The sequence below is a fragment of the Acomys minous genome, assembly GCF_964271855.1.
Source record: "Acomys minous genome assembly, chromosome: 7".
In the NCBI taxonomy this organism is placed as follows: domain Eukaryota; kingdom Metazoa; phylum Chordata; class Mammalia; order Rodentia; family Muridae; genus Acomys; species Acomys minous.
The window spans coordinates 6,907,023-6,928,933 of record NC_140488.1 but is presented as its reverse complement, the minus strand read 5'-3'; the positions used below and the strand labels follow the sequence as shown (position 1 = coordinate 6,928,933).

Genomic DNA, 21,911 nt, shown 5'->3' with positions numbered 1-21,911 from the left:
GGTCCTTTCACAAGAAGGAAAACACAGTTCATAATTATCCTACGGATGGAGGAAGAACTTCCAGGTAATAATAAAGGTCATTTGCTAGAGGCTGGACGTGCTTGCTGAACAGTTTCTTACCAGGAAAAGGTTGGGGTTGTAATCTCCCTGAGGGCTACATGATACTCCTGAGAGGATCTGTAGGTCTCAGATCAGGGGAAGGGAGAGCCCCACTGAGAAAGGGAGTCCAGTGTAATGGACTGAACTCAGTTGGATATCCTGATATGCCAGAGTTTGACCTCTCCAGTAGCACCCCACAAGCCCCGGTGCCAGATTCCAGTGATGTCGAAAGATACATGGTCCCTAGTTCCAAGAAAGAGGAGGCACCCAATGTACAGAATGCAAGTCAGACTCACTGTGTCTTAAGCTCACTGGTAAATACCAGGCCAGCTTTAAATGATCACTTCACTGACTCTCTGAGCAACTCTTTGAAGCAGGCACTTTTAGCCTCATTCCTATTTGGCAGATAAACAAACTGAGGCACAGATATGCCAATTCACTTGCTGAAGATCAGAGAGCAATATGAGGTCCTGCCAAGAGGTGGAGCAAGGCCTTGTTCTTGAGGTTCCACTTGTCCTTCCCCTCCTTTGCCATAAACAGAGCTCATATGCCTCTAGGCCCTGTAGATAATGCTGAGAACAAAAAGGTCAGTGTGGCAGCGGGTGGAAGGCCTGGCAAGGATCTTATTGGTGCTATGTGTCTTTCACATTTGTTTCCTTATATTTTACATGTCTTCAGTGTTGTCAACAATCTCGAGTACTGAAGCTTTATAATAATTCTTGATATCCAGTAAGTAAAGGCCCATTCTGTATTTTATTCTTACTCATAAATTACTGTGCAGGATTTGGGGCTTTTTATTTTCCACAGCTAGATTAATGGGGAAAAGACTTCACAAAGTTATCACAAAATACTGGGATGGTGATATGGATGATGTGTGTTCCATCTAAGCCATGAAGAATCTTACATGGTGGCAGAGGCATCTAATCCTAGTCCTTGTGGACTGGAGGCAGGAGGATCAGTAGTTTAAGGACCTAAAGTGAGTTGAGGGGTCAGCTAGGTTACACTGTATCCCATGTTAAAGCAAATAAAACAAAAATGAAAAATGTCCAGAGTAATCTGAGCAACAGGAGGTGACACCCTACAGTATGGCAGCTCTTGTGCAGGCCTCTGGTATTGAGACTCTTTGCCTACTGAGCCTTCCAGTTATTGTCTGATCCTAGGAAGTAGAGAATGTCCACTCCTGCTTTGTAGTTAGACTTGTAATCCAAGGCAGGCTCAGATATTGAATTGTCTCATCCTTTGGCAGCAGCTAGTGTTATAGCTCTTGCATAGGCATAAGAATTGGGGGCATTTCTTAGCCAGTAACACAAGCTAGCTTTAGAGCTCTTAGCCAAAGACTGGGAACATTTCTAGCCTAAAGACTTGTCTGCTCTATGGACCTTTTCTGGTGTCCCAGGACAGTGGTCTTTTCTGTGTGGTACTATGCAGAGAGGCAACAGAATATAACTCGAGGAGGAGAGAGAAATGGTTCTGTGGTTGTGAACATTTTTTGCCCCAGCACAGGACCTGAGTTTGGTTCGCAGTACCCATTATAGTGGCCTACAACTATTTGTAACTCAAGTTCAATGAGATAATACATTCTTCTGATCTCTATAGGTGTCAGACATACACATGGTATACATACATTCAGGGGAAACATTTAATAAAATAAAAGTAATCAAAATATAACATATAGAGACATATGTTTAAAAGATCAAATCAGGAAAGCAGCAACTGCTGAATGTCTCCCTATAGACTCATTGAGCCCAACTGCTATGCCTTGTAGAACCAGCCACTGTCATTGGGGCTTACATTTTAGACCTATCACAGCCTCACCACTAACCACCAATGACATTCATTAAGGATTATGTTTGAACAAATGACAACACTGACTCTGAGAACAAATCATAGTCATTGAAGTTTGTGTTTTAGGCCAATCACAGCCTTGCTCTTAACAGTAACCACAGTCACTTAAACTTGTGTTTTGACCAATCACAGCCCTGCCTCTTAGGACCAATCATAGTCAGTGGCTTTTATGTTCTCAGCCAATCTCCTAATCAGTGTGCATTCTAGAGTTGCCTGGATACAGTAGACATAAGACCACTTTACTTCAAGTGGGTGATAAGGTAAGGTTGACTCGGAGCTCCGTTGTAATGGCAAAATACTGAGTTATTTTTTTGTCTAATCTTGTACCAATCATTGATATAGGGATGGGGAACTCACCAACTGTAAACTGTGGATTTCATAATTTCACATTTCAGTTATATAAGTTTTTAGTCTAGTCTAAAGTTATGTAGTTAAGTATATACCTTATGTAAGCTTAGTTGTCTAACTTGGTGCTTATAAAATGTCTGTCCTCTTCTTGAGCAATACTATTTATACCACAGTTAACAATCTCATGGAATACACTGAAGCAACTATTTTCTTGACTACATTATTCCTCTATGGCTTTCCCTATTTCTATGCCTTCTTTGTGGCTAAACATCCTAAAATACTTTCTAGGCCCTGTGTCCACTCCATCACATTGCATTTCTTCTTCAGTCATCATCAGCCAGGCCATAGCTGCTACACTCTTCATCCTATGGCACCAATGCTACACACCCTATTCTCATTGCCTCGTTAGTGAAGGCACTTGAGTGCACTCTGAGGGCATGCTGTGAGACTCTTGACCTAGAGTCAGAATCCCCCAGCACAAACGTTGTACACCCCGACTATTTCTTTCTCTTGTGAGTAGAGGAGCTAATTCTTATTGACATAAAACATTGAGGTGGGAGGCTGTGTTACTGATGTCTTTACTGACTCAGGTCAAGGAGGAGAGGTGGTATGGCTGTGAAGGGGAACAGAGGACAAGATGAGGTGTGGTGTTCACTGAGCAGACCTGGGAATGGCCTGAAGATCCCCCTAGTGTAAGGCCTTTGTCCAGAAATGAAGAGTAGAATTCCAGCTTTTAGTTAGGGACTGGTGGTATGGATCCATGCAGAGTTGTTAACCTTGTCTGGCATATTGTGGATCCTGAGTTTTCACAGAACCAAATGGAAAATTGCACGTTGTTGGGTGAATTTTCAATGCCATCATTTTTAATCCGAATTGTATTCCACAGATTAAGTCTTCTCTATGATACTAATTATAACTTTGCCTTGGTAAGGTAGCTCAGTGGTTAAATGCACATGCCATGTAAGCCTGATGACCTCAGTTCACTCCTCAGAACCCACATAAAAGTGAAAGTAGAGAACTAACTTCCCAAAGTTCTCTTCTGACTTCCACTATAAGCTATGATATACACAAATCCCACCTCCATTCAAAAACTAATACTTTTTTTCTAATTCGTAACTTTGAGAACTCTAATATCAACTGCTCATTATCTTAATATAACATCTCGCATTTCTTTTTTGAGAAGGAATGTCAGACGTAAGGGCCAATTTTGAAAAAAATGAAGCTCCTGTCTTCACTACCCATAAAGAGTACCATCAGACGGCGGTTATGGTAAGGGTGCTTTTGTTGTGTACTCTATGTGTAGATTGTGTATAATACAAGATGCACTACAGCACATCTCAAAGCATAGCTGGAAGACTAAAGGCCTTCAAGTAAAACAACAAGTATTACAACAGTACACATTCTTAAATGAAAACCTAAGCCACGTATGGACTTCTTTCTTCCTTTTATGCAGTTCATTATATAAAAAAAAAAAGGACTGGTAAGTATCATATAATGAAATTTGTGTTGTGTAGAGGCCTCAAAATTATCATTTGAAGTCTTTCAATAAGTTGTATAAAACCTAATGCATATTTGAACTACTATAGAAGGTGACTATAAACCACAGGGATGTTTATCGGCACAAGTGCAGGGGGAAATGCCTCCTCTGCCACCTTTTAGCTTCTGTCATGTGTGAGTAACTTCCCTGGAAAACCTTTTCTTAGAGAAGCTTTTCGTGCCACAAACATTCTGTAAGTATGAGCACAGCTGTCTTTAAGCAGAAAAAATGTTTAAAAAATTAAGGCCTCTGGAACGAGGTGTAGCTTGGGCCATTATTTTGAGCCATGAAAAGAAGGTGGAGTTTTTTTCTTTCGTCTTTTGTTTTTAATTTCAACTGAGGCTGGGGTTATAGCTCAGTCACAGCACTTACCTAGCAGTGTCAATACACTGACACCAATAAAAGCAGCATAATCTTTTGGATTAACACATAATGAATCCAGGAGCTGGTCAGTTGCTATTTCTGTGCTACAAATATCTCCATGTGTGTGAACCTTTGGGTGAGGATACACTCAAACCAGTTTGAAACCACAGCAGGTAATAAGTGGATATGTGAAAGTAATGGTTCCATTCTATAGTGATCAAGGTATGATCCAAATTTTCTACTTTCATGAGTTATCTTTGGTAAACTACTTCCTAAGAACTTATTTATCCAATCAATTTCAATTGTCCTGGCATAAAATTGATGATAACGTTCTCGAGTCATATTTATTATGGCTGAAGGTTCTGTAATGATGTCTACCTTTTGTTCTTAAAATTGTTGATCATCAGTTAAGAGCACTGGCTGCTAGCTGGGCGTGGTGGCACACGCCTTTAAACCCAGCACTAGGGAAGCAGAGGCAGATGGATCACTGTGAGTTCGAGGCCGGCATGGTCTACAAAGTGAGTCCAGGACAGCCAAGGCTACATGGAGAGACCCTGTCTCCCCCCCCAAAAAAAGGAGCACTGATGCTCTTGCAGAGGATCTGAGTTTAATTCCCAGCACTCATGCAACAGCTCACAATTCTCTGTAACTCCAGTCCCAGAGGGTCGGACAGACATGTATGCAGGGAAAAAAACCCACTCATACACATAAAATAAACTTGTTTTTTGAAGATTGTGGTTTTCATTATGCAATTCACTTTATCAGGGGCTTATCACCAGGATTTCTCTTTTCAAAGAGCTGATTTTCATTTTCTTTTTAAAAGTTTTTATTATTTTTATGGTTTGCTTTTCACTTCTTTCTTTCTCCTTACAATTTAATTATTTTACAGATGTCATAAAATGAAACATGCTTCTTTTCTGGAATGGCTTATTTCACTCACTAAAATATTTGGTGGCAGAATTCCCTGTAAAGGCTAAATAAGATTTACCTACTTGTTATGCTACATTTTTCAGAGCCTTTTATCTGTCAGTTGCTTGGAGTATATGTTAAGCTTTCTCTGCGGTAAATAAAACTGCTAAGTTTGGTTACTCTATAAAGACAAAAAGCTTGATGTGGCATTGGTGGTATAGTGGTGAGCGTAGCTGCCTTCTAAGAAATGAGGTTTATTTAGTGCAAGTTCAAAATTCTGCTTCCGTCGTGGATGGCCGCTTGGTTGTATCGCTTGTGAGATGGCTTCATGGTGGAGCTGGATTTACAGTGGAGGTAGCAAGTGAGAGAACAACCATACTGTAAGACAGAAAGCCAAAGAGTGGTAAGCAGTATCCCTAGTGACCTAGCACTCTGCTTCTCCTCTTACAGACCCTACCACCTCTCACAGTGTGCAATGGGGGCCAAGCTTTCAAGGCATGAGTGCTTGCAGGACTGGCCATATCCAAACCATAGTAGATTGCCTTCACCTTTTTGCTATTGTGAATAATGCTGCCAAGAATGTGGACAAACACAGTTCTTTGAGGCGCTGCTTTTTTCCTCATGTATATCTAGAAGAAGAACCATTAGCGTCTATGGTATCCTCTAATATGTTGAGGACTGGTCATATAGTTTCTTCATTTTAACCTTTCAGTGACATTCCCTGAAAATCTTCCTAAAACTTGCAGTCAGAGTCCTATCAGGTCCTGGCTTTAGGCTTACTTTAGTTTTGTTGTTGTTGTTGTTGTTGTTGTTGTAGTAGTTGTTGATTTGGGTGGTTGTTTTGTTGTTGTTGTCATTGTTTATTTGTTTTTTTCTGTTACTGGGATTATAAACCAGGTCCTTTTGCACCTGGTAAGTACTCTACCAACATAAACACATACAAAACTCTCTGGCTGTGTTTTACCATGTATTTTAACTTATAAGTTGATGTCTTCTTTTCCTTTTATGCTAAAGATGGAACCCAGGTCCTCACAAACACTAGGGAAATGTCCTACCACTGAGCTATAGCCTCAGCCCCCAAATTGATATTTCTATGATAATTTTCTTTGGAGACCTTTTGCTTACATTTCACTTCTCAGATCACATCAAACTTCAAAAAACCCATGTTATCTATGTTCGTATGTTAAGTGCACTTTTCATGTCTAAAAATTCCCATGTTTAGTGTTAATTGGGTGCACACTGACATTTGTGTAAGTGACACATCATTTGATAAGTATCTCATGCCTAAGGTTAAGTAGATTCTGTTGTGTAGGAGGAAGAATTTAATTAGGTATGGTCCTACCTTAACGATATGTAAGAAATGGAAAACATTTTCAGTGTTCTATTATAATTATTTATGCACTTAGAAATAAAGCTATCATTTTATTATTGTTCCACTATTGAATTATATTATTATTATGTCTTTATTAGCCATTGGAAAACATTTCAACTATCATGAACATAGATGGAAAAGTCGTTTTTATATCACAGAATGTGTTACCTCTTCTTGGCCACCGTCTAGTAAGTTCTTCCAGATTCTGGAGAAGCGGGTCATTATGGTTTTCTGTTTACGGGTGATTTACTTTTAGCCTCATATAACCCATTGGTATCCAACTATGCCCATATTTCATCATCTTCTCCACTGGTTTTCGTGTCAAGTCAATAAAAACAAATTCTGGAAACAGTACATGGTGGTGGTTACAGCGTTGGTGGTCTCCGAGATGGATAGGAAAGGCTTCAACTGTTTGAGGTAGATAATACACAGGAAAACCATGGCCAGAATGGGCTGTAGCATGGAGCAGTTACTGGAGGGCAATGCAATTGGGTTGAAGCTCAGCACCTACCTATACCTATAGGTGGGCAAGGGCAGAGCTAGGTTCACAGGGCAGACTAATAGTATTAGTATAGAAAGCAAAGGCTGTTCTCTCTCACTCTCTCCAGGAAGATATTGTGGGAAAGACTTTATTAGATATTATTCTTGATGAACAAAAGGATGAAATATCTCAGAAGATCATTCTCCAACTTCCTTTGGCAAATGCAGGTATGTATACATGGCTTTGTTTTGTTTCAATTTAATTTTGGATTTTTGAGTGACCAGTAACACTCAGTTGAATAATTTCTTTCTCTCTTACCCCTTAGCAATTTTTGTCAAAAAAATATCAGGTAATATAGCTGATGATCATATATTCATTTAAGTTTATAGCCTATAATTTCATTCACAACATTTCTTACATTAAAAAACTATCTCCTCTGGAGGAATAGGGAGTAGTAGTTCATGGGCCCTGACTCTCAGCCAAGGAGCTAGTGACATTTCGTGGATACTGGGGGAAGGTGAGTGGGTTTTCTTCAATGACGTGGTCCCTGGCTGGCTGAGCATGCTCTGTCCCAGTGGTTCTCAATCTTCCTAATGCTGTGACCCTTTAGTACAGTTCCTCATGCAGTGCTGACCTCCAACCATAACGTTATTTTCACCAGTACATCATAACTAATTTTTCTACTGCTGTGAATTTTAATGTAAATATCTGTGTTTTTCAATGGTCTTAAGTGACTCCGTGAAAAGGTCATTTGTCCCCCAAAGGGTTATGAGTAGATGTGAAACTGGATCTGGGAGAGTTTGGGAGGCATGGGACATAAACTTGACCAAAATATATCACATGCGTATATGAAATTATCAAAGAATCAAGAAAATTATTTTATGGAATAATCATCCTCCACTCTGTCTTGTTCTTTATCCTAAGCCCTAATTACAGAAGTAATTCTCTGATTTTAGTAGTGCTATATAAATACCAGTATACTAGTCTACACATACAACAATGATAGCTCAGTGAGTATCAGTGTTCATGGGAAGAAAGTTGTGTTCTTTAAAATGTTCTTTTAACTAAGGAAGACTTTCATTGTGTGAAATAATCCCGCAGACTACATAACTTTGCCTCTTGCTCTCCTTAGTTGGAAGTCTTGTTGAATTTTGCTGTTGGGTAAGAAAAGGAAATGCGTATCAGAATGCCCAGCAAAGAGATGCTGAGAGAGGCAAATATGAAAAAAACAAAATGTATGCCTATGTGAAATTCATCTTGTACCTGCAGAATTATTATGATGGTAAGCAATCCATCCCATGATATATACATGATGATCAGGTGTGATGTATTCCCTGATTGCTAGCATACATGTTCTTGTGTTATTGGCCTTTACAAAACATCTAACATCAATAGACTCACAATTTATGGCTATGCCTATTAGGCATTAAAAAAATAGTAGTGACTTTTATAAAGTGGTCCCATATAGAAATATGGTAGATGACATCGGTAAATGATGGCTGTCTCACCTTAGAAAACAAAATATTTTTAAAACTTAATAAAAAAAGAAAAGGTTAATGCACTGCCAAGCTTAAAGGCAACTCTATGAACACCTAAAGTTACAAATGGATTGTGTAGCTTGTAAATCATACCACAGATTGAATTACTGGTTGGGTTGGGGGTCTAGAATTCTAGCATCCTATCAAGGACCAATATATAAAATATAAACACTAAAGTTCTGCACACTAACCTGGGGAAAGAAGTCATCTCTCTAACATTTTCACTAGACAAATCTATGCTATTTCCACATTTATGGCATGTATGCTATGGGGCCTGATGTTTAATTTTTAAGGTTTAAGGATGTGCAAGCAGAGAAATTGACATATAAAAAGTTAACTGCTTCAGAGCCATAAAATATACAAGACAATCAGAGGTGAGGTATAGTTTGTGCTTCAGGTAACCAAATGCTAATTAAAATATTTTTCATGTTTCTTAGAAATTAAAGGTGAAATATCTTTAAAACATATGGAAAAATGCATGCACACACACACACACAGACACAAACACACACACAGTTTTTTTAGAGACTTCCACAACAATCAATTGAGCAACAGCAAAAGACTGACCTCAGCACAAGTTTACATTTGGTTTTCATATTTTGGTGATGACCATCTGGGGAATCTGCAGAGCTTGGCTGTCAATGAAAGAAGACAAGAAAAATACCATGGCTCAAAATCTTGAAAAATGCCATTGGGGTGGCAAACAGCATTGTGATGTATTATTTAGCTGCCACCTTATTTATCCAGTATACTTTTTAAATTAATTGACATTGTGTCATCTTTAGAGTCATTTATGGTTTGGAAGAAATATGTTCCTAACAGCAGAAACATTCGGTCATCAGCTCCAAGGCTGTTAGGGGAGCAACAGTACTATCTCGTGGGAACCATTTCCATCCTTCCTAAGCCACACGAATCAGTGAGTATGTTTTATGTCTCCCTCACTTTGAAGGGCACATCATCTTTGCTTTCAGCAGCTGGACATCAGTGCAGAGGGACTCAGTATTCAGTGAGGAAGGAGCAATTGTATATTTGTTTAGGAGGTGAATGGCAGGAATCTGGACTGATTACAGTGATTACAGTGGATGGAATCTCAAGGATTTGGCACCAATGGGGGCATAAGTAGAACACCATGGACAGGGCAGTGTTAGCAGCCTAGATGAAGACCTCTGGCCTGTGGTACATGATCCTCTTGTGGTGGTGTAGCAGATCCATCACTCCCACATTCAGTTTTAGAATAAACCGCCTCTCCATATTGAAAACAGTAATGAACGTTGTATAGAAGCGAAAACTGAAGGAAGTTGTCTGTCATCTGCCATGAGAATGTAGACTTCAAAGATGTAGGACTCAGTCCCAAGATCTGCTTCCTCTTCTGAGAAAGAGAAAATGAATCTTACTTGGCCGATCCATATTCCGCTAGCCTTCATCAAGGCACCAGGACGTCTACTTGTGATTTACTCCAGTTTTTCTCTCTAGGCCTCTAGGACACTGTTCCTATACTGGTGTGTATTTTATAAAAGATGAGAACAGAAGGACAGCAGTCAGAAGAGTCTTTACAGTCTTTACAGTATGATGGCATAAAATCGTGAGCGGTGAACTTGAGTGAAAATGAAATTCCTCTTCTGGATCTACTAGGCTTGGGATAAATCATTTTGTGTATACTTTGTTTTTATACCTATAAACGTGGTGTCTTCCTCACACTGACCTGTGGATCAGTTGTAACTAGAATATGTAATGGATGCTATATATGTCAAGCATATTTTAGTATGCAGAGACATTTGAGTGGAAATTAGGCTGGGGCTTGACTGTGGGTTTGACTCTCAAAGATGCCAACATGATGATGGCAACAACGGAAATGGATATGCTAATCTTTCTGCAGGAACACCCCACTGAAATTCAATCCAATGTTATAGTTATTGACTCGGATGATGACATTCCTGTGAAGTGCCCCAGGTAAGAGGTATCATGGCTGTAAGTAACGCAGAGCTGAAACACTTTTTTACTAAAGAAATTGCATACAATACATGATCAACTAAGGATTTCAAATGAATCTAAGATGACCAATTTGCTGGTTTCCAAATCTGTGTATTTTCATGTATGTGAGGAACTATGTAACTGGTGTCTGTTGCATTATTTTCTAGATTGGTCCAATAATGGAACAAGAAAAAAATATACACAGTACATCTGAGATTGTGAGCCTAACTCTTAGAACCCACGTAGTAGAAAGAGAGGATTGATTCCTGAATGTTTTCCTTTGTCCTCCACACAAGTGACATACATGAACACACACACACACACACACACACACACACACACACACACACACACACACACTGAATAAAGAAATACATATTTTTAAAAACAGGAGTATTGAAAGCACACGTGATAGCATTTGAGATATGGAGTAAGGATAATCAATAGTTCACAGTTATCCTCTGTCAACTCTGTCTGTACAAGTAGAGACACTGAGAAAGCAAATAAAATATGAACTAGTTGACAAAACCTTACCATGAGCATATGTAACCTGAGTAGACCTTCTGAAACCATTTGCTTTACTTAAAATAGGTTGTCCTTGGTCTTTCTCATTGTGTAAAAAAAGTGTTCTCGTTATACCATTTGGATGTTAAGCTTAATCCATAAAGAGAAAAATAGATAATGGAGTATGAAATAAACACAATACCCAGAGATTTATCAAAACAAACATCTGAGTGGCTAGTTCCCGTCCTTGAGCTAGAGTTCTTTCTGTTTATGAATGTCTTTACTGTGTTCAGAGCAGAGATTGGGTTCTAACAGTGGCTTCTCATTGGATCATATTTCTATATTGTTCTAAAGAGGTCAATTAGAATAAACACTCTTTGGAGCAGTATTACAGGAGGTAGGGCTTCTGTGGGTCTCATGTGGCCACGCCACTATTATGAGCTCCTGAGTGCAGTCTTCCCGTCATGGTCCACATGACACTGTTATCTCCCTGATCTCTGATTCCTACAGCCTTCCTGCCCTACCTTCTGCAATACTCCCTAAGCCTTGTGTGGAAGCGGCTCTTACAGATGTACCATGTATATCTAAACATGCCAATAACACTTAATTCTCTATAGCTTGACTAGTTGTGAGTTTCAATTTTAACCACTGAATACTGCATAAATGAACTTCTCTGATGAGATCTGAGAACTGCACTAATCCATGGGCATAAAGACGAATTGCATAAAGACATTAATTTAGAGAGCACATTGACGCTATGCCCATTTAGCAAGGTAATGGCAAGTAGATTCACTCTTGGGGCTGGTGAACTCCCCAGCATTGTGTTCTTGATCAGACTTATAATACCAGACATATGTTTCCTCCTGTGGTATGGCCATCAATCCATTCAGAAATTGCTCGGTTGCCACGTAGCATTGATGCAACTGTTGTAAACGTGGGCATATTTTGCCATGCCAGTCATTATTGTTGATGACAGTGTTCACAGCTGGCAAAACTGTCACTGACTTTTTTTCTCCCTCCATCAGCTTATATAACCCTGTCTAGTGCAATGAAAGCTATCCAACAAAGAGCAAGTTTCCTGGCCAGTACACAACACACATTTTGATAATTCTTTCTTTATGGCTTTATTGAGGCTTGAAAAACGACGCCAGAAGAATGAATTGCAAAGAATTTGCCAGGATGAAGCTGCGAAAATGGAACATCCTAATTCAGACTCAGAAGTATGTACACTGACCACCGTTGTGTAGAACTATGAACCTTTATCCCTCTAATGTTGTTATTTACTTCATGTCTGTTACAAACACACACACAAACACACACATACACACACACACACACACACACACACACACACACACACACACACACAGTGTTGGCTTCTCAATTGCTTGAAGTATGTTATTATGTTTAAAGTGTTTGAGTTCTGCCTGTGTTTCCTATTATTTGTGTCTTATTCTATCCCGCTAGTCAAATGTATTCTCTTCTTTTGGAATCTCAGGTTGAGATTGTAGATATTCGACCAGCCACTCAGCAAAGGCCACTTGGAACAATTCAGACCAGGAAATCAGCTCGGTTGAGCACAAGCAGAAACATAAGTGCAACTACAAGGAAGTGCACAGGTACGAGGACAAGCCTTTCTTCCACGGGTTTTACACCCCTGATATCGAGTAGGTACAATGAGCTACTTGGAAGTGGATGAAATAAATCAGATGACCTTCAAGGTTGTTAGGAGGTTTAAAATAGTGTTCTGTTTATAACACTGTGAAATCACAGGTGTCATGTCCAATTTTGCTCATTTTCTGTAAATCTTTGAGATGATGATTCAGAGAAATATAAGTAAATATCTTCTCATAGATTCAAGCAATCACTGATCTTACACATTTTAGAAACCCCAGTTAGAAATGTGCAGACTCTCCTTTTTTTCTGTTGAATTTGTATTATTCACTTGCTTTTGATTTTAATACTGCAAACATTGTGATAGATCTGTCTTTGAATAAATAACACTTTATTGTTTATGTCCTTGCAGTGTCTTAGTGTAACAACATGTTTTTGTTGTTAGTTTTGTTGATGTTTTGCCGCAAATTTTTTATGTATTGTTCACCCTGTCCTAGAAGTCAGAGCGGGCCCTTTAGCTCCACTCCTGAGTGCAGAGATGACAGAATTATAGGCATGTGTGTTGCCAGGACAATGTAATGGAAGTAGCAGTGAAGGTGGTTAATCCCTCCAAAATACTGCTGCTTTTTTTATGTGTTTCTATAACAAAGTCCTAATTATACCATTGTATAAAACCTGCAACACTTGAGACATGGATCTCATTGCAGATAAGTTATATTGTGACATTTTCACTTATTATGGTTCATCTTTCTTTTCTCCTCAGTTTCAAATGTAGGTTTAATTGTCAAATAGTTTTAGTAGCACCACTTCCATTATTTCTGTAAGTTTCAGATCTCCTTTCCAAATAGTTCTTTGAAAACAGCACAAAGGTAGGTGTGTGTGTGTGTGTGTGTGTGTGTGTGTGTGTGTGTGTGTGTGTGTGACCATTTCTAACATTTACATGAAGAGTGATTGCACTTAACGTACTTATCTGAAGTTACCTTGTAGGGTTGTTCTGTGGAATTATATTCATTATTGTTAAACCAGCTGTGGAGCAATCCTTATAAGATCCCACAGCTAGCCTTTCCAGTCAGAGGAGCAAAGCCAGATAACCAGCAAGAGACATTGAAATTTAGCAGCATCTGGAGTGCTTGCTATGGCTTACTGATATTTATTTTATTTTTTCATTTGGAACCAGAAAATTGCAAATATACTATTAAGATGCAAAAGTGATTTGGAAGTGATTGATAGCAGAAAAGTTTAGTCAAAGCTCTGAGCACTGAAACTGTCAGGGAACTAGAATTTTCCAAAAGGACTAAAATGGAATATATAAAACTAACTGAATGATTGAAGAAGTGCAATTTGCTTGTATCCATAGCATTGTTGTGAAGTGTGCATTCTGAAGCTGCGTGGAGCAATTGGGATGTATCTGGTGGGGCACTCTGCCTGATCCTGATGCTTATATTTTGTAAATGTTTTTCATTTTGAACTAATTTTGGACTTAGAGAAAATTTTCAATGCAGTAGTCAGGAGGGAGAGGCAGAAGGGTCAGGGGTTCATGGCCATTATCTATGCCATGAGTTCAAGGCCATCCTGGGATTCATGGAAGTTGTCACAAAAATAAAGTAATTGGAATAGAAAGGGCAATACACGGGAAGATGGACAAAAGCAAAAAAGAATACCTATCCATTCCATTGTGATGCCCTTAATGTCACACATTACATAATCAAAACAACATTGGTTTCATTCTTATTACCAATGTGAGGACATTTTCATCTGTCTCCTTTTCTTAGAAATGTACAGTTAGCAAATTTCATGTCACAGGAAACAATGGATCACTTTCATTTATTCCACATTATGACTATATTGCCAATTTTAATCCCTCCATCAGCAGAAAAACATCTGAATTGCTTTCAAGTTTTTGATAATTATGAATAATTTTACTACAGACATTTTTTCAGAGGTTTTGCATGGAACTTTCAGTTTGCTTGTGTAAATTCCTGTCTGTGAGACTTAGAGTCATTTGTGACTTATTTCAACTTGTGGCTCTACAGTCTAAGAGGGAATCTGTATGATAGAGTTGAAATGCCCTATAGCTTTTTTCTTTTGATCTGGGACTCTTCTTCATAAGGAGAATGCCCCAGCAATATGTTCTCTATTTGGTATGCAGAGTTGAAAGCATTATCAATGTGAAGGAAGTCACACATGTGATGGTAGAACTCACTGCTGAGTAAAACCATTGGGTTTTATTGCAGTAGTAACAGCTACAAAGATCCTTGTATGACTGAGCTGCATAAATGATTCCTAAATACAATCTGATTTTCAGTCTTCCCCAGCCACACCTCACTTTAGTGCCAAGCTCAACACTGAATCCAGATTCCTTACTGAGATTATCCATTTTGCAATACTGCAATACAGTCTAGAACCTACCTTGGATAGGTCTCATCATGTTGAAAAAGTTCCTTAAAATTCCCTTTGCTGAGTGAGTGTGCTTAGCATTTATCTATGGAGTTGCCTTATGTTAGACAGGGCAGACAGACCTTGGGGACCATCTTTAAGGGCTACACTTACAGAATAAAACTGGTCCTGATAAAAATAACCCAGCAGATTTAGCTCTTCATGTAAAGTCCCAGCTAGCCTTATAAGGAGCAGAAACATTCAATCTGGCAAAGAAGCAAGACATCAAAAGTATTTTCATTTTAAATGTTTAGAAATTCTAGATAGCTAAATGTGTACCATTTTCATATACATGCCTTGACCAAATGAACCATCAGTGTCACCAGAAATTGGGTCCCTATGATCTCATACCGAGATTAAAATTGGCAAATGGTCTGACGGGCTCACTAGCAAAGTAGACTCCAAAAGGTAGCCCTTTTTGTGCCCATTACCAATACAATGATGTTCTTGAGTGGAACTCTAAGAATCAGAGTTGACAGCAAATTGATCTAATCGTCCAGGCAGTGAACGTCGGGTTTCAGATAGCTCATTGGGAAAGAGAGTAGGAAGGCAAGAGTTTCATCCTGTGGACATATGACTCTGACTGGGCTCTTTCCTTTCTGCTCACTCCTGTCCTGGTCTTCAGCTGTCTGCTTGAAACCCAACTCCTTCTGAATCTATTTTCCTCATTCACCCCATTTGGTTCCACTTACTTGGTCCTGAATCACTTCAAAATAGAGTCAAAAAAGAGTTCTACAACTGATACCTGTAACACTGCCTTTGTGCTTGTCCTCCTCCACTTCCTGGTGGGAGCTGACACCTTTACTTCCACTGTGTAAGTGCAGAAATGACTTCAATCCAAGGCTAAAGTTGAGACTTTGGCTAGGTCTGACTTCACAAAAGCTGGGGAATGGAGGGCCAGACACATATGCTGCAGACTAAAAGGAAGTTTTGGGTTCTCAGGACGGCCATTAAGCCAAGGGGCATCTGGAAGGAAGAATAGTACAGGAATCCTAACTTTCCAAGCTCTCTTTCTGTCTCTGTCTCTGTCTCTGTCTCTGTCTCTGTCTCTGTCTCTGTCTCTGTCTCTGTCTCTCTGTCTCTGTCTCTCTCTGTCTCTGTCTCTCTGTCTCTGTCTCTGTCTCTGTTTCTCTCTCTCTCTCTCTCTCTCTCTCTCTCTCTCTCTCTATCTATCTATCTATCTCTCTCTCTCCATCCCCCCCTGCCTCTCTCTCTCCTCTGCTAGTACCTTGTAAACCAATAATGCAAAGATACTTGTCAGTGGCTCACTGGCTTGAAATAAAGGAATACTCCTATCACCACAGAATATTTCAGTTTACCACTCTCCCTGCTTTTTTTTTTTTTTCTTTGCAGCATGCCTCTTCTGCTTACCTGAGAGAGACCAGGCAGCCTGGTCAAGATAATTCTGCATATTTTCTGACTGAAGAGAACACCATCAATCCTCACCCCTAAGGGGAAGATGAGGCAGAAGACCTAAGTCCATGGTCTATATGGGAAAGGGACATACAAGAGTCCCTTGATGTGAGAGGGTGGGTGGGTTATTTTCTTTACTCATAAGTTTAGTTTTTAGTTGTTTCTTAAGCATAATGAGTTTAATGGAAAGGAAGCTGCAAAAGCAAACTATTACATCCAGATTAGTGTGTGATAACTACTATTCATTTCCATCTGCTTGCTCCACACTTTTTCAAGTATACGTATATACATCTGTGCTTTTGCTGGGGCAAGCTGCCTTCAATGGGCAGAATTCTAGGGTACTAATGTTTTTGCCAAAATAAGAAATGCCACAGAGGTTTGAAATGCAGAAAAATATTGTTCCATCACGCCCTTTTTTTTTTTTTAAATCTCGGGCCTTAATCTTGATTTATTCATATATGTCTTCTGTGGTCCTATGCCACTTTGTAACCTATATTCCAGACAACCAATTTGAGAAGTAATATCTGTTCAAAAAAGGGTATGTCTTTGCTTAATAAACACTATATTGTACTGCAAGTCTTGTGTCTGTGAGGCTGACTTTGAAATCCTAGGAATATTTCTGACTTGGTAGACCCACACTTATGTCCTGATGAAGAGCCTATGTTCTAGAGAGAAACATTTCATGCAGTACCTGTTCCTGGCACATTGGCCTGTTTTCTACACTTACAGACTCCAATGGCTGGAACCCTCCTCTGTGGCTATGAATATAGGCACCCTTTTTGCACCTGCAACCTTTTTGGTTGGTTGATTTGTCTTTGTGTGTGTGTGTTATCCCCATCTTACTTTTAAAGACAGTGTCTACCACTGCACCTGGAGCTCACAAGCAGGCTAGATTGGCTGGCCAGTACAGTTCAGGGATCATCTCCCCAGAATTGTGGCCACAAAGGTGATTTTGCTTGTTGGTCATGTACCAAGAAGAACATTTCCACACTATATTAAGAGTGGTAGGAGTGGGGGGGGGGTCAGGGGCATGGATAGCTCTACCAGAAATCACCCCATTTGGAGATGAGGTCTTAAAGAGGTATGGCCCTGAGGGCAACAGAAGGATGGTGGTGGCATGTGGGCTTTTGATAGCTACTCAAGCACCCTGGTCCCAGTGTGACTTTGGAGTTCACTCTAATTTGCTGGACAGCATCCATAGTTCTCAGAATCACAGCCTAAGCTCTGCATTTGCAAAGTTGTTTTAGCAATCTGCTCTTCAGCTGAAGAATATGCCATTGGGGAGCAGAACACTTTCCTCACAAAGCACAGGACTTCTGAGGACAGCGGTAAGCTTGAGCACTTCTTAGGAAGGCATGGGAATTCCAGGAGGCCTGAGGCCACCTGTGGGCATGACTGCTTCTGCCCACTGCTTAGAATGTGGCTATTCTTGGAGATAACCTCCTTGAGCAGCCCTGCAATGGCTGAGCACAGTCACACTCACTTTGTCAGGTAGTTCATCAAATGCTGACACTCACCAGAGTTTCCTGCTGTAGTTGTTGCCCCTCCTGCATATGCTCAACTCCTACCAGCTGAGGGTAAGTAGAGGCACAGAGAAGTTCTCCAGAGATTGTGAGCAGAGGAGTCAACAGCTGCAACCCAGGAGCTCGGTCCTTCTCTCGAACACCACAGAACAGCTGCAACACCTTCTAGATTGAAGAGCCTGGAAAGGAAGCCCCGGGACCTAGCCTGCCTTCTCCATCCTCAACACAGTAGTCATTAGCTCTAAGATTCAAAGTAGGTGGCTTTGTAAGCTCTCCTGTGTTTCTCCACTCCAACAACAATGTCAATAAAGTGGCCCCAAGCTGAAAGCACCTCACTATAACCCAGTGAGGAGACATGGGGTGGTAGAGTCAGTTTGACCTTGTTTATCTTTTCAACATGAGGCCAAGTTCAATTCACCCTCCAGGGAGAGCTCAGGAGTTACATATTAGTGTGGCTCACGCAGGGGAAATGATGAAATTCACAAGAGCTTCCAGACATGGTTTAATTTAACTTCTACACTTGCTCATTTCCACATAGAAAGGACAAGACTTGGCTTATATATAATGGAATATTATATATACACAGATTTACAGCTGCATATTCATGAGTTTTCTGTGGCATCCAACATTTATAAAGATTCTTAGTCCCAAATGCATTTTATAATAAAAAAGGAAGAGTATTATTAAGACTATCAGCTTCAGTCCACACCCTTCCTCCACATCTTTTCATGCCACAGTAGCAGCCAATAGCCAGGGCTGTGTATTGAGCAATGTTTTGAAGTGTATCTTGCGGACAATGAAGGGGAAAGTAGGCTTGACATGTTGTAGCCTGTGGGTATTGTTCACCCTGACTGGGCTGGAGACATGTTCCTGTTAATAACTGTCCCACCCGCTGTGATCTCAAGCCACCTGAAGCCTTGCTCCTGAGCCCCTGCTGCACTCCCAGCTCCTGCTGGGATTCTAACTCTGTCAGAGGACAGCCTGATAGACCCCACTGATAACCCTCACCTCAGGCTCTCTGACTAACTGAAGCAAGAGCCTGCTCGCCTGATGAAGGATTAATGTGTGTGGCCAGAAGCCTTACCTTGCACTAACTGACCTAGGACTACTCTTGCCACCCAAATTACACATCACCATGGAGTGGCCCCAACACTTTAACCTCAAGCTGGGGTCATCAGTGACAACAAATGGCTGCTGGGAGAAGGAGATTGAGGGTTGTTTTTCTGGCAATATAGACTCTCTCATGGGCTGTCTGTGTCCCAGTGAATGACTCCACACCCGTGCACATACTGGCTGCACTGAAGAGATTCAGTGGGCAGAGAGTGGTGGTAGGAAAACTTATGTGTGGAGTTAGGGGAGAGGGAGAAGGACAGACTGATCAAAGTACATGTTATTCATTCTCAAACACCAAATTAAAAATCAACTCTCAGATTCAGAGCTAGGTTTCCATTAACTATGCCACAGGGGATGTTAAATGATTAGGCTTTTCAGCAGGAACAGTAAGCAAGGCTCTGCTGCATGATCATCTATTGTTATGCAATGCAATCCCAGTCCCCCCTTATTGGTCCTATCTTTTCCTTCCCTCTGTAGTTGTTTCTTTCCTCTCAGCATGCACTCTGCCTTCAGCTTTGGTGAACCATTGGGTATGATACAAAGGTTCTGCAACTTTCTGCCCTCGTGCATCGCCAATATCATAAGCAGCACAAAGTTCTCTTTTGTCTCTGCATCTTTGCCCACAATGCAGGTGGAAAGGGCTCCACGTGGGAAGAGCCGCAGGTGGGAAGAACCCCAGATGGAAAGGGCCCCAAGTGGAAGGGGCTCCATGAGAAAAGGGCCCCAGGTGGGAAGAGCCCCAGGTGGGAAGAGCCCCAGGTGGGAAGAGCCCCAGGTGGGAAGAACCCCAGATGGGAAGAGCCCCAGGTGGGAAGTGCCCCAGTGGGAAGAACCCCTGGCTCTCCTAGACCATTCTTGACTTTGTTCAGCACCTGCCATAAGTGCATCAGTGCTCTTTTAAACTGCTCCCATGATGGGTAGAGGTTGGCTCAGGTCTTAGATGTTCCTACTACTCCCAGAAGTGAGGGCCTTGCACATCTCAACTGGCTTTCCACAAATATTCAAGGCTTGTGACCCTGGTGCTTAGTCAACACTAGGAAAATGTTGCCCAAAGAAAATCAGTTACTTGAGACATGAGCGTGTGGGAAATAAAGACTGGCATGTAGCCCTGCACAGAAGCTAAGATGATCAGGCAAGACAGCATTCCACCTCTGCTCTGTCTTTCTGCCTCAAGTGTAAACTCATCCTAAGCTTATGAACCTTAAGCAGTAAATGGGTTTAGGCTTAGTCCTTGGAGTGAGACCCTTCTACCAGTAGATCTGGTCCCTGGCTTAGCTGCAGTCTGATGAAACCAGGGAGCTAATGAAACTTGGTGGATGAGACTGCTCAATACACTACCAACAACTTGGTGGCTCCAGTTAGCCTCTGGGCATTCCTCCATGGCACACACAAGTCCTGACACTGCAGAGACATGGGGGTGGTGAATGGGTGAAATTTCTGGAGTCACTGATGTTTCCTGCCCAGATGGAGGCCTTGACCCCAAAAGTCAAAGGGTAATTAACCACATAGTCACCTTGGTGATGAAACAAAACCCACAACCCTACAGAATCAAACCATGTCAAATACAGAGAGGCCGAGGTCAGCAGACAGGACAGGCAAATTGCAGTATTTAGAATAGCGAATTCAAGTGTTTGTGTAATCCAAGTTCCAGCCTGTGGGGAAGGTAGGTGGAAGAGGAGCTGGAAATTCACCTGACTGGGAGTGGGGTAGGACTTCAGCAAGGAAACAACCTCTAGGTTTTAGGAGAGGGCTGGTATCATGGGATGATTTAAACCTGAGGCATTGGGTATGCCGTCTGCTAGGCAAGCCAGTGTAAGGAGGGTACTTGTGCACAGTAAATGCCTTGAGAAAAGTGGTTTGGTTTTCTGGTTTAGGGCTGATTTTTTATTCCACATGTGTCACCTGCCAATGACCAGTATCTAGCCATGTCCATCTGGGATTTAGGGTGGAGAATCAAGACAATACTTTGACTTTTTACCTGGATCATCTATGAATCCCTTTGTTGACTCCTGGGTTTACAAGGTAAGGTTAAGACAGTTGATTGACAGCAGGGACTTCATCTGTTCTCTGAAGCTCTCCAGGATCCTAAAAACAAGGAACAGGCGAAGAAACACATGTTAGTCATCTCTAAGTCAAACTTCAGCTCCTCCCCTACCCCCCCTTCCCCGTGCTCCTATGATGGCACAGAGCAAGCACTGATCCTGTGAAAGGATGACCTCCTAATTGATTGCATCTTTCCTTCTATTTTCCTGGCCCAATTGGGTCTTCTCCCTTGGTTCCCTCCTCTAGTCACTGTATGTTCTTCTCTCAGTCACCAAGATATCTGCCTGACTCTTCCCTGTAGGCTCAATTTTCTTAGCAAATAGATTTTATTATGAACTTATTGACCGAGAGTACCTCACTGATAACCCGACTAACCTAAATAATAGGAAAAGGAGTTTTAAAAATACAATAATGAAACCATAAAGATATCAGTTCTGAGGAATGGTTATCCTGGCAGAATCAGCAGGATTTCTTCTGCAGGAACCTGGAGCAACCAGAACCCATAGCCTCAAATGGAGCCCAGAGCCCCGAAGCCTTCCCTCCTGCAGTTCTCTCTAGGAGCACCTTGAGGCACAGGAATGAATAGCCAAAATTATCCCCAAGTCTCCAAAGGATCCGCCTCTTGTTTTGGGCTCACATATATACCTCTTCTCAGAATTTGTTCAAGCGTGTTTTTCAGCTGGTTAATAACCAATCTCCCCCACATGGTGATTTAACTTCTAAGGGGATAAACATCATCTGCTCTCTCACAAGTCTTTTTCTCATCCCCAACTTGTGGTCTAAACAAAAACATGTTTATCTC

General features: G+C 40.9%; 1 protein-coding gene and 1 long non-coding RNA gene across 4 annotated transcripts; one reads left to right on the top strand and one right to left on the bottom strand.

Moving 5' to 3' along the window:
- Positions 1 to 4,782: 4,782 nt before the first annotated feature.
- LOC311601324 lies at positions 4,783 to 18,229 on the bottom strand. Its single transcript, XR_014780501.1, has 5 exons — positions 17,948 to 18,229; positions 9,657 to 9,861; positions 9,060 to 9,127; positions 6,642 to 8,108; positions 4,783 to 5,479 (listed from the first exon to the last, which is right to left on the bottom strand). It is a non-coding gene; the product is annotated as an uncharacterized lncRNA (long non-coding RNA).
- On the top strand, positions 8,105 to 21,646 carry LOC311601311 (uncharacterized protein). Of its 3 annotated transcripts, none has more exons than XM_084788711.1 (6): positions 8,105 to 8,236; positions 9,278 to 9,408; positions 10,369 to 10,442; positions 12,100 to 12,187; positions 12,466 to 12,586; positions 21,590 to 21,646. In XM_084788711.1, the coding sequence occupies exons 1-6, from the start codon at positions 8,188 to 8,190 to the stop codon at positions 21,613 to 21,615; spliced, it is 489 nt and encodes a 162-aa protein (XP_084644837.1). In that variant the 5' UTR covers positions 8,105 to 8,187; the 3' UTR covers positions 21,616 to 21,646. The 3 variants fall into 3 exon arrangements, with proteins under 3 accessions (XP_084644837.1, XP_084644836.1, XP_084644835.1); XM_084788710.1 differs by lacking the exon at positions 21,590 to 21,646 and adding an exon at positions 16,371 to 17,006; XM_084788709.1 differs by lacking the exon at positions 21,590 to 21,646 and having other exon boundaries at positions 12,466 to 12,980.
- The last annotated feature ends 265 nt before the right edge of the window (positions 21,647 to 21,911 follow it).

What these genes read in the sequence shown, in the direction of transcription:
- LOC311601311 (XM_084788709.1), top strand. Translation starts at nt 8,188, where the DNA reads ATGTATGCCTATGTGAAATTCATCTTGTACCTGCAGAATTATTATGAT. An exon ending in TTCCTAAGCCACACGAATCA is followed by an intron (nt 9,409 to 10,368) that starts GTGAGTATGTTT and finishes ATCTTTCTGCAG; the next exon opens with GAACACCCCACTGAAATTCA. An exon ending in ATCCTAATTCAGACTCAGAA is followed by an intron (nt 12,188 to 12,465) that starts GTATGTACACTG and finishes TTGGAATCTCAG; the next exon opens with GTTGAGATTGTAGATATTCG.